Source organism: Rhynchophorus ferrugineus, unplaced genomic scaffold (assembly GCF_030347505.1).
Source record: "Rhynchophorus ferrugineus isolate W39M unplaced genomic scaffold, kcgeb_rfMv2 rfM6, whole genome shotgun sequence".
Taxonomy (NCBI): Eukaryota; Metazoa; Arthropoda; class Insecta; order Coleoptera; family Curculionidae; genus Rhynchophorus; species Rhynchophorus ferrugineus.
The window spans coordinates 46,701,877-46,714,936 of NW_027472585.1; the positions used below are offsets into that span (position 1 = coordinate 46,701,877).

The 13,060-nt window shown below is 26.9% G+C and overlaps 1 protein-coding gene across 1 annotated transcript in view; it reads left to right on the forward strand.

Annotated features, from left to right (window-relative positions):
• Positions 1 to 749: 749 nt before the first annotated feature.
• LOC143198396 (uncharacterized) overlaps positions 750 to 13,060 on the forward strand; it is a 32,544-nt gene continuing 20,233 nt past the window's right edge. Inside the window, exon 1 of the mRNA XM_076407577.1 lies at positions 750 to 893. Within this exon, the coding sequence (XP_076263692.1) occupies positions 803 to 893 (91 nt within the window). The 5' untranslated portion in view covers positions 750 to 802. The remainder of the gene's footprint in view (positions 894 to 13,060) is intronic.

The following is a 13,060-nucleotide window of genomic DNA, read 5'->3' on the forward strand; positions in this document are numbered from 1 at the left end:
CATTGTTAATAATTAGTTAATGCAAAGTGATGTATTATATTTCGCTGAAATGTATTCTGTTGATTAATAATTATGTTGTTATATAGTCGCAGAACATTTGTTTTTCATTAATACTAAAAACTTTCGTTCGAAATCCAAGAATAAAATCTTTCCTCATAACACAGAAAAAGTTTTATTTGAGCATACATACAAATATCATACAAAATTGAGTGTGTATAGAACTCTTTCAAGAATATATTTTTTCCTTCTTGTTCTTCGTTAAGATACCAATCATATTTCTCTATCTTTAGAAATATAAATAGAAAGAAGGAAATATATATAAGTCTTTTATTTCTTACTTCTTACGATGAAATTAAAAAATTAAGTGGGTTCCAGAAATGCTTCAATTTACGATGATTTTTCGGCATTGAGAATCCGTATACTGCCTGGATAATACTTTGAATAAAAAACATTGTAGGAATTTCTGCGAAAAATCATTCAAAATTTTAAAAAGAAGATTCCTAAAATGTCGACTAAATTAAGTAGTTAATGAAATATACCCTTTTGAAGGTTCGATATATCTGTAACCTTAATTATGCACCTATAGTTTTTCAGTATCGATGATAGTAATAAACGATTTAATATCGATACGAAATTGAATAAAAAAGGAAGTTTCGTTTAATTACGACTCCTACACTCGCGACCGGGCCTGAAAATAATCGGTGTGTAAAATTCATGTTTATTAAACATTGCTGGTGGTTTATCACACACCGCCCCCGACGGGTGTTCTTCACGCAACTTCTTCGGCGGTGGGAGCGAGCGCATGTCATCCGGCTGGCGGCCGACTGCCAACTTCGAAAGTTGCCGCGGTCCTCTAAACAGTTTGTTACAGACTTGTGACCACTTACGAAGAGGTAAGTCGAATGGTCGTTGTTGTATGTTTCATGGTGTTGAACTATTTTTAAGTGTTAAAAACATGGATGTAGCGTAGCATATCAGAAATAACTTTTAACAAAGTTTTTTCTGTGTTAAAAAAAATAAAAATTTTGGCATTCATCAAATCCAAAAAAACAGGCATAAATTCCATCAAAGTACTTGTTGCATAATACTCTTAAGCAGGACAAAGAATTGTTGATTCAACACGTTAAAATCGAAAAATCTTACCAAGTATAGAACGTATTTTATTACTTCTTTATATGAACCTGAACAACTTTTATATAAAGATATTAAGTTAAAAGCAATATTTTATAATTTAATATTTTTAAATTGTTTTGTTGTAAATAATAAAATATATAGTCATACAAAGTAGCAACAATTGAAAATTAAGATGTTTTATTCTGGATTCAGAACATAGTTAATCATTATTTAAGATAACATTTCCTTTTCGATGACAAGTGACTACCCATATAATCTTTTCATAACAGACATTCCTATGATGCTCCATTCGCTTCTATTGTAGTATATTCTTACAGACTTCTATTGTACGCATACTTCAAGATTTCCAACATTTACTTATCAACCTACCGATAAACTTATAAATTTATGAATGGGGAAGGTCATGGATAGTCATCTTAAAAAGCCCTTTTAATTAATAGATTTATTAAAAAACTTTCTTTGAAAAGATATTTCATCTCCAATACAATGAGTGTTTTGTAGTATAATTAAATTTTCATATAAACATGCATTATTTTATATATTTGCATGAAATATATAAAAAATCTGAAATATATTTAAGAATTTTACATAGAATTGTTAATAGATCATTAATTATATATTAGCGATTTTTATGAAACTTTGTTATGACCTACGAGTTTTTGATATTACTATTTAAAATAAATTAAATCCTAAAAATAATTTATTCAATGCTTTAACTTTGTTATATATCTCGACAGGGACCTGTTGTCAAAGTTCTGTGTAAAATTTGCATTATTTATCATAGGAATTGGAAGTAGTACAAATTTAATTATATTTGAAATATATTATTATTTTATTCTAACTATTTAAATTTAAAAAATTTTCACGGACCTTTCACTAAATTATATTTATTCCAATAGCCTTTCTTATTTTGTGCTTCTATGTAACGGTGCTTTGAGACTGTCGATTAAATAATAGTTATATTCTTTGTCCGGCAATGAAGATTTTTACTACATTACTTATATAACTACATTAGATAACGGGAAAACACTTTAGGAGTGTTGAATATTAAAAAATTGATGTTTGGTTTGGTTTGGTCATAAAAGGTCACGGGTTTCTTGAGACTAGTCAGGATCTAGCAAACCTGACTGATATTCAGCTAATCATCACGTGACAACAATTTATAAACGTGGGTTTTCATGGATTTTATAAAATTTTATAGTTTTATTTTTTCATATTTTCGTTTTTTAATAATCGGTTGAAAAAAACCAAAGGTCGAATCACTTTTAAGTTGACTGGAATCAGTAGAACATATGAAAACTATTAATTTTGAAACCATCATATCAATTATTGTATGTTATTGTAAATGCAGTAATAAATTGTTAACAGTACTTGATTATTTTTAACAATTTTCTTTAAATAATACAAGAAGATATAGTTAATCACCAATAGTATTTTGTTGCTTTGTAATTGGACATTTTTAGAAGGAAGAAAAATATTTTTAATATTTCTTATTTATAGTTGGTAACATAATTTAATATCGTTTACTTTAAATCCAATAGAGTTATTTCAACGATTCTTAAATGTATGGACCCCATCTTCATGGTGTTTTGAAAATGTAAAATATAGCACCTGTTACCTTTTAGTTGGATGTTCATCGTTTTCTACAAAACAATGTTTTAAGGTCTAAGAAGTCAGGTAGAACTAAGTATCGCAAAAGTTGAAATAATTGTTTTTGCATTCCAAACAAACGCTACTGAAAATTTCTGAGCACAAACTCGGCCCGAACTGTTACTAAACCTCATTAAACCTCATGTATAGTGATGAAATTGTCCACAACATTATTTTTCAATGAAAAATATCCCATTATTTGGGAATGCGATATCCATAGAGCAGATAGCTGCTTTCTCACGAAATCAAATCAAATTTAATCGTGGCGTTTTTGTTGTGTTCTTATAGAATAAAAATAAAAATATTCTATCTATTTTTTGTATGTTAGTTTGATTAGAAGTTATAGTAAGTCATAGTTATGAACGGTTTTGTTATTGAAATTAACTTACCATATAATCAGTGATAATTTGAATTCTCCATTGTTGAGTGGAGAAGCAATGTGAGTTCAGATTACTATTATTTTGGACAATAGCAGTTCTGAATTTGCGTAGCTCCTATTGGTATTCTAATATAAAGTGCATTAAACTTTTAATAGTATGTTTAAACAGCAAAGTTCAAAATCGTCTTACATAAATATGGACGGAAGTCATTTACGTGCCATATTTACTATTGCTCTAAATTATTTAGAGGTAAGTTTAATGTGAATCTCAAAATATATTTTTTTCTATATACTATTTTTATTTTTCTGGGCAAGATTAAAATTAAATTGCGTTTCTTTATCATTACTACAGATTACTATCATACTACTTTCTTCATAAAATTACGACTTTTTCTCAATCTTCAATTAACGGCGTGGCCGAATATATTCATTTTGCAATATGACTTGATAGGATATTTTGATATCAATTATGTCTTTCTAAAAACAACAAGAATTACTCGAAAACAAGAAGGGAAAACCAATGATTCCTATAAAAGAATAATTAAAAGCTAATAATGCCTAATCTTATGATATGGCGCTGTAAACCTGACAGTTTTACATTACTCACTGATACCGTCTATTTTTCTAGAATTTAAAATATTTATTTGCACATCTAACATTTTATTTTATATAGATTATACAAAATGTAGTTTCTGAAAAAGTTGCATGTTAATAATACTTATTTTATAATTAAACTAATGATTAATAATTTAAAATGCCTTTCACAAAATATCTGCTTTGTGTTAATAATAGTTGAAGTATTATTTTGTGCACTTGATAGTGTTCAGTCAAATTTCATTTAGCTTTTGCTGCGATATCATGCGTTCTAAATAATTTAATATAACACAATAATATGTTAAAGTTATATCAACGTAATATTCACTTTATGAAAAACTTTATATACATTATTTCCAATCAATTCATCAGTTTGAAGCGCAACTTTGTTAATTAGTCGTTTTCATTTAATTTTATTGGATGTACAAGAGTCTCCCTTGTTCGAAAAACCAAACGCTATGATCGTCAACATTTGCTAATAAAAGCCTGAGTCAAAAATTGAAAAAAAGAACGATCGGTGAAGACATATAATTTGTGAATATCTATATAAAAATATTTATATAATAAACCATACTTACTCGCCGTATTTATCAGATATTAATCCTTACTTGACAATTACTTGTTTCGATCTGACTAAGTAACACCTAACAATCGTCATCAACGTCATCAATCATCAAACCGAGAAGGAAAGTTTTTATTATATCATATATATTTACTGATATTCACAAGCAAGTTTAAAACGGCAGAAAATTAATTTATTTTTACTGGGGTGGAATATATCGTTTGCTATTACGTTAAAAATAAAAATATAAAATGGTGGCAAATTGGCGATACCCAATAAAAGGCCCTAGGGAAATTTTAACCAAACGTTAACACTTTTCGAAATATACCATAGTTATATTTCCTATTTGTAATGTTACACCGGAAGTTAGATTCTAATTTATAATATATCTAGCATTTTACTAAGAGAATTATTAAACAATTTAGGGTTTTTCAATAAATGCAGGTTCATGTTGAAATGAAATGAAGTAATGAGAAAATTTTATAATGCAAAATTATTACTAAGTTGCGTGATATTAAAAGGAGTTTACACATTACATTAATTCTGTGCAAAGATATAATGTAATACTAAAGATAAGTGGTAGAATTTTTAAAAATATTGTATTAATTGATGACACAACAGTTATGTATATAAATTATACATAAATTAGTAGTTAGATAAAAAAAATAGATATTAATATAATAAAAAGTTGAAAGTAATTAGTGTTATGTAGTAATTAAATTAATTATCATTTAAACAACTTAAGTCAGCAATGGATAGGGAAGTACGAACGCTAAAAATAACCATGAAATGGGTCGTTGGTCACATCTAGTCAGATAATTGACAAGAATGGCAAGAATAACATGGATATTTTATAAATAAATGTGTCTAATAATCTCGTATTACAAATACATATATGTTCATGTACTTATAATGTATTCATTTAAGTCTTATATATGGTTGGGGAAAAGTAATTTCGGTTTTTCCTAACAGCTTTAAAGTTCCATATCTCTAGTCAAACTATAGGGATAATAGTTCGTAGAATATACTGAATATTGTTGTAGCGTTATCTGTTTGCTCAGTCAAAAGTTACTGCGTTTTGAAAATGGACTTCCATAAGGCTTTTTTCGTAAAATTTTGTTTTTTACGGTTTTGCCAAAAAAGTTAGCTATTAAAATAAATAGTATATATGCCATTAATTAATGTTTGAGATATATGATAAAATGTTTGAAAAATATTATATATAGGGTTTAAAAATGTATACTGTACATTGTTACATAAATAAAAATTAGAGGCATGGATACTTTCTTGAATTTCTTTCAGTTCAAAATCGATTCTCATGCTATTATATCGCGATATTTTAGGTCTATTTTCCAGTAGATTCAAACGATTTTAAAAATAGGCGCTTTATTGGACAGGAAGTAGTACGTAGCGATTGAGTATTTTTTAACAATTCATAATTTAAATTAATTGTACGATAATATAAAACACCAAAAATAATTTTTAAATATAAGCTACACAATAAAATTAAATTTTTTTGCAATTTTATTTTCTTTAGAAAAATTGTAGCGTAGTGTATCTCTCATGACGATTTATTTGGGTTTGAATATTTAATTCTATGTCTTCATGTAATTTGGACCCTTCACTAGGATTTCAGTAGCAGCGCATTAACTTCTAAGATTTTATTAACCGTTTCATCAATATATCAATCTTCAATTATCATTATCATCCATCACTGATACATTCATTCCCCCACTATTCCAGTTTTTTATACCTTTTTTGAAGAACCATGAGTTTCTGTTTTCAAAATAGAATTCAACTTTGGCAATCATTTCTTCATTTTCTTCATTCAATCATTCCCTTTCCTCAGAAGAGAGGAAATATTAAAATAAAGACCAAAATCGCTGCCCCTTTCAAGCTTATCTTTCTTGGCATATCTTGTCAATCCTTCAATATTGCTCTGAAACTCGTTACAATCTGCCATATGTAAGCTTGATGTCTTTCAAATCCGATACTTAAGGCAAATTCTACACGTTTCTCCCTGAGAACATATAAAAATGAAGACATTCGTTCAAGATTTATCACAGTGTACAGTTGAGGTACAAATTCAGAGACAAAAAAACATGGACCAAGTTCATAGAAAGCTACCTAATAACATACCTGATTGAAAATAGAAGACTGACATTGTTCGAGACTAGAATAAGTTCAAAGTCCTGTCGCACCAACGGCAGCCTATTGGTTGAGAAGTTGGCCGACCCTCTCTTCGAGTGCCGAGTGCTATGGATATCATCAATCCATGATGAGTAGAGCACTCGGGATCAGATTTGGTTATGACTATTTGGTCGTTTATACACTTTTTTGTTTGACTTACTGAAGTATTGCTAGTTTCATACTAAAGGATTTTTTTACTACATGTTATACTTTTCTCCTCTTTTTCTTATAATAAATACGAATAATATGACTAAGAATTTAGTTACATTTAATCTGTTTCAATGAAATAGTTGTTTGCATTATAAAGAGAACTCATAACTGAAAATAATGTCACTCGTATTACGATATTGCCTTTATTATTATTTTTCTTGTTCCAAGTCGGTTACAATTAATCAGAATTAAGGTAGATAAACCTTTAACACGAGTATTGCTATCGGGAATCCGATCTATTGTAACAAGTTTTATATCAGATTGTGAGGGTACAGAGTTGAATAAAAATGTCATTTATGGGTTGTAGTTTCGGCGAGAGAAAGATTACCATTTTTTATTGAGAATTTCCAATGCAGCTAAATAATTGGCTTTTACCGTATAAAACGTCGTCCTCTGTGAAAGATATTTGATTTTCGCATTTTAATTATTGAGCGGTGAAAAGCCCTTTTGTACAGTATCGATAAAAGGCCTTAATATAAAGCTTTAAGCATATATTTATGATTCAAATAATACTTAAGTATCTATTTTTAGTATGGCATTATGTCGGTAATAAATATACAACGTTCTAGTATAAACTTAAGTAAACGTAAATATCGGTGGTGGTAAATACTATAAAATATACTATAGATAAATCGTCAATTATAAAACTCTTTTTTTATTGCTACACTTTACTACATACGTAGAAACAAAATTTAATCAAAACAAATTAAAATCTTATGCTAAATTAGGGAAACCCTATAAAATATTAATATTAAAAAATTGATGTTAGATTAATAAATTAACCCATAGACGTTTATTTTTACTATCCCGTATTGTATTTAAAATAGAAAAAAAGCTGAAACCTATAGAGTAGCAATTTTTATGCCTTTGAGAGTTAATTTTCCAGTTCAGTTACAAAGCAGGATACGTTAAGGTAATTTAATTAAACCTAAAGCAACAAACTACTGCTATATGTAACAACAAGTCTCGATTACAATACACTTTTTGTTGCAATTAATTTTCCGATTGTTTAGTTTGTCATATTAGCTCGTATTATACCATCAAAGTAATTTATATAATGTTTTTAAATGCAAAATGCTTTTTACTTTATTATTTTTTATAAAATATATTGTGACGATATTAAAACAGAAGCAGATACACTTTTTCTAAATTATGAGGAAGATAGTTGTTTCTGTATTTTCTTAAAACTTTTAAGACAGTAGTTTTTATCATAATGAAAAACAAATTTAGTCGATTTAAAAATATGCATTTTCAAAATGGCAACATTATGATATTGGCAAGACATTGGAGCTTTTTATATCTAAATGTGATACAGTTATGTAACAGAATATCTAATTAACAAAGTGCATTTCAACAAAGTGTAATACATCACGTATTACATTTGCATTAAGTAATTATTAACACCGAACATGGCATGTAGTCAAAGTTGTGGTACTCAATTATTTTTATGATTATATTTTGTTATGTTACAATATGTTGTTATACTATTTGTATTAATTTTAATAACATTTTTCATTAACACTTAATATTAATGCGCTCAAAAGTGTATAAATAATTAAAATGGAAAATATTTTTAAAATTTCAGAAAAGTAACATGAGAAATAAATATGCGTTGGCTCGCATTGTAACAATTCAATCCATTTAGATTGCAACAGACGCTAAAGTCAATTTAATCAAAGTATTTTGAAAGATTGCTCTGATGCATAAAAATGTGTAAAATAGTGATGTTGTTACCACTAGAGCTTTACAGGTTTTATATCTTGATTGAATTTGGCAATCTAATAATAAAAAAAGACATATATTGCAAAAAAAATTAAAACAATATCTTGATTTTTTTTTATTTTGAGAGGATAGAATAATATACCTATATGCTAATTTGAAAATATTTTTTTTAGTTTATATATCAAGCTTTCGTGTCGGTTTTTGTATTACTTTTAGACAAACTGCAGAGCATATTTGTTTTTTCTCCAAGATAGTCAGATATTAAATTGTTAACAAGGTAAAACAACTAAAACAAGTTAAATAGTTCTTGTAAATAGTAGTTTATTGATTATTTTTTAAGCTTTTGAGTTTTACTCTTAGTAGGTTATGTAGATAGTTTTGTTTGTAGTCCGTTAATCATTCATCATAGTGACAATATACATAAAATCATTTAAATTCGGATTTGGAGTGTATTTTTGCTCTAGTACTAGAGAATGCGATGCGTCAAGTATTAGTTAAAATGTTGCTGATGTTGTCCAACAAATGTCTAAATATTTTATCAATGTAATTGATATAGAAGCGCCAATTAATAATACTTCATAAGATTACAATACTTAATAACACTTAATTTAGTATTACGAAATTAAAAAAATATCGAGTGTTTAACTGAGGCCAGCAAATATTCACTAATTACTGGTTTTTATTTGTTTTAATTTGCGAAAAAACGCACCCTTCCCCCTTTAATAAGTTTCTAATAGCTTTATTAAATTTGTGTGCGAAAGTTTTACAAAATTGTTTAAAAGTCAAATAAAAACAAGCTAACATTATAACATAACATCTGGTTTATATTCAGAGAGAAGTTGATTTAAGGGAAATTAAATTGCCAGTTTGCTGGAGTTTATGTTCAATTATGTATTATGTGCGGACGAAACCATCACAAAGGAGCAATGATAGGTATTGTAGTGGATGCAATATTGGCATCAATTAAAAATTACTAACGTAAATTATATAGAGATTCAAAGCTTTGATATTTGGTGGTACATATTTTGATTTTTATTTGCGCAAACGTTCTGGATTAAAATACTTTTAAAATGTTGCTATAAGAACAGAAAAATATACTTAATGTTTGTTAACGTGAATATGATCGATTGGTATATAGAGGTTTATCCACTTCGAACAACGCAATCTTCCGAATATTATTTTTGTCTAAATAAAGAATATTTTTGAGTGCTTAATGGCATTTTAACAGTTGAAACAAATGACTCATTGGTTGCTTACACGGGAGACATTGTTTTTCGCTGTTAAAAGAACTTAATAAGATAATGGAAAGTCTGTTGTCGATGGATGCGATATATTTTAACAATAGAATCTTCTCCAAACAAAATTCGATTTTATTTCCAGATAATACCTGAATAACATGAAGTTGCACCTCTATTGTCGTTGTATTACTAGTTTTTCTCGCATAGTTAATAATGTTTTCTGTTGATTTAATTTATATTTAATGGTTATATTGATTTGGTATACCTTTTTTATTCTTCTAGGATAAAATTAGCTGCAGAAAGTCCATTCTTACCATTATCTTCGACTGAATAGGTCCAAAATAATTAATTAAAATAGATACATGTTAATACATCTTTTATCATTTTCTAAGTTTTTAAAAATATCAGACAAAATAACGTAACTATCTCCTTATACATATATCATTTTCGCACATCTCCTAGAACGTATTAGACGGGTCATTCTTCATCAATTGGAATAGGACATAATCAAAAGGGATCGAGTCTGTCGAGGAATACATACAACGTGCGAGAAATTTGTTCTCGCGGGATATCTCTCTTCATATCGTTATTTACAATATTTAACATGAAACTTTTGTTTTCTCTAGATCTTCAACTATCGTTTATTTCAATTAATACCATAAAAAACCATATAAGAGCTGGTAGAATGTAATTTATCTAAATATTAAAGAAAAGATACCAGAAAGGTGCCAGAGAACTGAGAAAATATAATTGCTTGAAGTGGATTCATACAATTAAATGTGCGAAATTAACAAAAAATATAAAATAATTCCAATTGCACATATACAAAATCAACTAACGATAACAATTAACAATAATAACAACTGATGTGTTAAAATTTTTGATCAGATGTGATCTAAATACACAACAGAGTTCCAAGTGGTTGGTTGATTAACCTTTATTTAATCGCAACTGAGTTGCGGAAGTGGAGAATTAAATCAAGTTTTCGAATTACCACAGGGAAATCATAACAAAGTTGTCTAAGTGGGTGTCATGTATTTGTAAAGGTTTAGGGATACGTGTAAAGCTTTATACTAATGGTTCTACATATATATGCAACATGTACTTGCAATATTTAGTTATTTCAAATACATTCTTTATAAAACTAATGAAAAATATTTTGTAACAGATAAAAATAATGGTTACCAAATATATCTGAAATCCAAAAAATGTCCATATTTCAAAAACCGCTTTTGGTGGGATATGTCGCAAAATCCCGAACGTAATATTTTTTAATTGGAATTCGAAATTTGTAGGCCAAAGGTTATTGAAGAATTATTACTAATTCCTTCGTTTGAGTCTAACTAAGGTTGGATATTTTTGTTAATGTAGGCTAGTGAATCAAAAAAATTAATTTTAAATTAAATTATGTTAAAAATATCCGACGCTGTTGAAGTGTTTAAAGTTTCTTACTTATACATTGTCAGATCATTTTTTCCTTCGCTTAAATATATTAAACTTTAAATGTTCTTTCATCTTTTTAAAAGTAAAAGTTGATCAAAAGAGTCGTAAAACTGTCACAATATTGTATATTGGTTTTTTGGTAGTTCTTTTTAGTCAGGTGCTTCAAAATAAAATATATGATAAATTTAATTTGATATGGCAATGACAATTAGAGGGAATCTTAAATTATTTTAGTTAAATTACTATTTATTTAGTTAAGATATATTATTTTATTGTTTATATATTTACAGTTAACTGGATTAATTAATATTTATATTAGTTTGCAAAGGATTTTATGTAAAATTAATTATACAAATGTATGTAATTTAAAAGTTCTTTCCTATTTGATCATTTATGTCTTATTTTTTTCTTTAATATTCCTGAATATAAATATAAATAATACGTATTTTTACATGAATATATGACAGGGCTATAAGGGAATAATTTATCACAAGTGGCATTTCAACGAAACATGAATATATGGTTTTTTCATCTTGCGTATAACACTAACATTTCTTGACCACTAAGTATTAACATTTTTAGTTGAGTTATAGGTTTGAATATTATATGCATATATTATAGGTCATATTGTGATTATTTGTCAAAATTTTTAACATTAAAAAAATTAAGTAATTGTTTTTAATGAATATTTTAACGAACCTTTGTGGTTGCCTAATATAACGTTTTTTACAAGATATAAATAGTGTATTGTACATTTTCATAAAATTAAAAAGTGATACAGGTTTAAGATTTAAAGTAACAATGGATTTTTCTGAACATAATTTTTCATAGCATGGAACATACTTCGTTATTTTTTATGTTTCTTTTGATATATTGTGATAATAAACCGTGGAATATGTAACTTTTACCATTAATTAATTATACGTAACATTTTATTCAAAAAAGTTTGTATACATAAGGAATTGTTAATATAAATGAAGTGAAATATATTAAGTGAGATCATGCATATTTCATTTAAAAGATGCTGTAAGAAAAATATCAATTAATTGGAAATAAATGATGATATATTTTATTAGAGGGAGCTCTTAGAGGAAATGAGCTGGAAAATTGGATTAGAATTATATGTAGCTAAAACAAAACAATTATATACAATATTTCAGATAAAATTGGATCAATAAGATAATAAAATATTACATAACATTTTTAAACTGATTTTATAGCTATTAAATTGAATATCGCATAATGTTTAAATAAATTTATTTAAAATGAACCGGAAATGTAATAACTTTAGCATATATAACAATATTACATTCACAATAGATCTACTTTATATAACTTGCAATATAATTAATAGTTTGTGATAATTGGATTAACTAAAGTTCAGTAAATGAAACATAAGCCTATTATGTAGTATTATCTAATGAATTAAAAAGCACCAATATATTATTTAATTTATCGTATATATTATTTATGTTAAGTCTGTCCTGAATTTATAAGAAAAAACGAAAAAAAAAACTAATATATTGTACAATCCTGATATACTTAATTAAATATGAGCAAAATTAGAAATTTGCTTAGAATAAATCTTATATTTTCTCAAAAAAGATTTTTAGAGCTATAAGTGACGTGCTAGATAGAAATAATGTTTTTATTGTATGTTAAAAATAAAAAAATATGATAAAATTGTATTAATAATTTTGTTTTGATATGGCAAAATATATTTGCCAATAAAATATTATATATGTATTTAATCAATTGATTAATTTGAAATGTTTTAGTGATTTATATTTAACATTAACGCTTCCTAGAGCACGTATGATAATGTGTTTATTTTCCATATGATTACGTTTGGTCAAATATTGTTAATTTATATAAATAAATACTCTCATAGTCAAAGAATTTGAATTTAATCGCCCTCCCAAATCAAAGTTCAAAAAA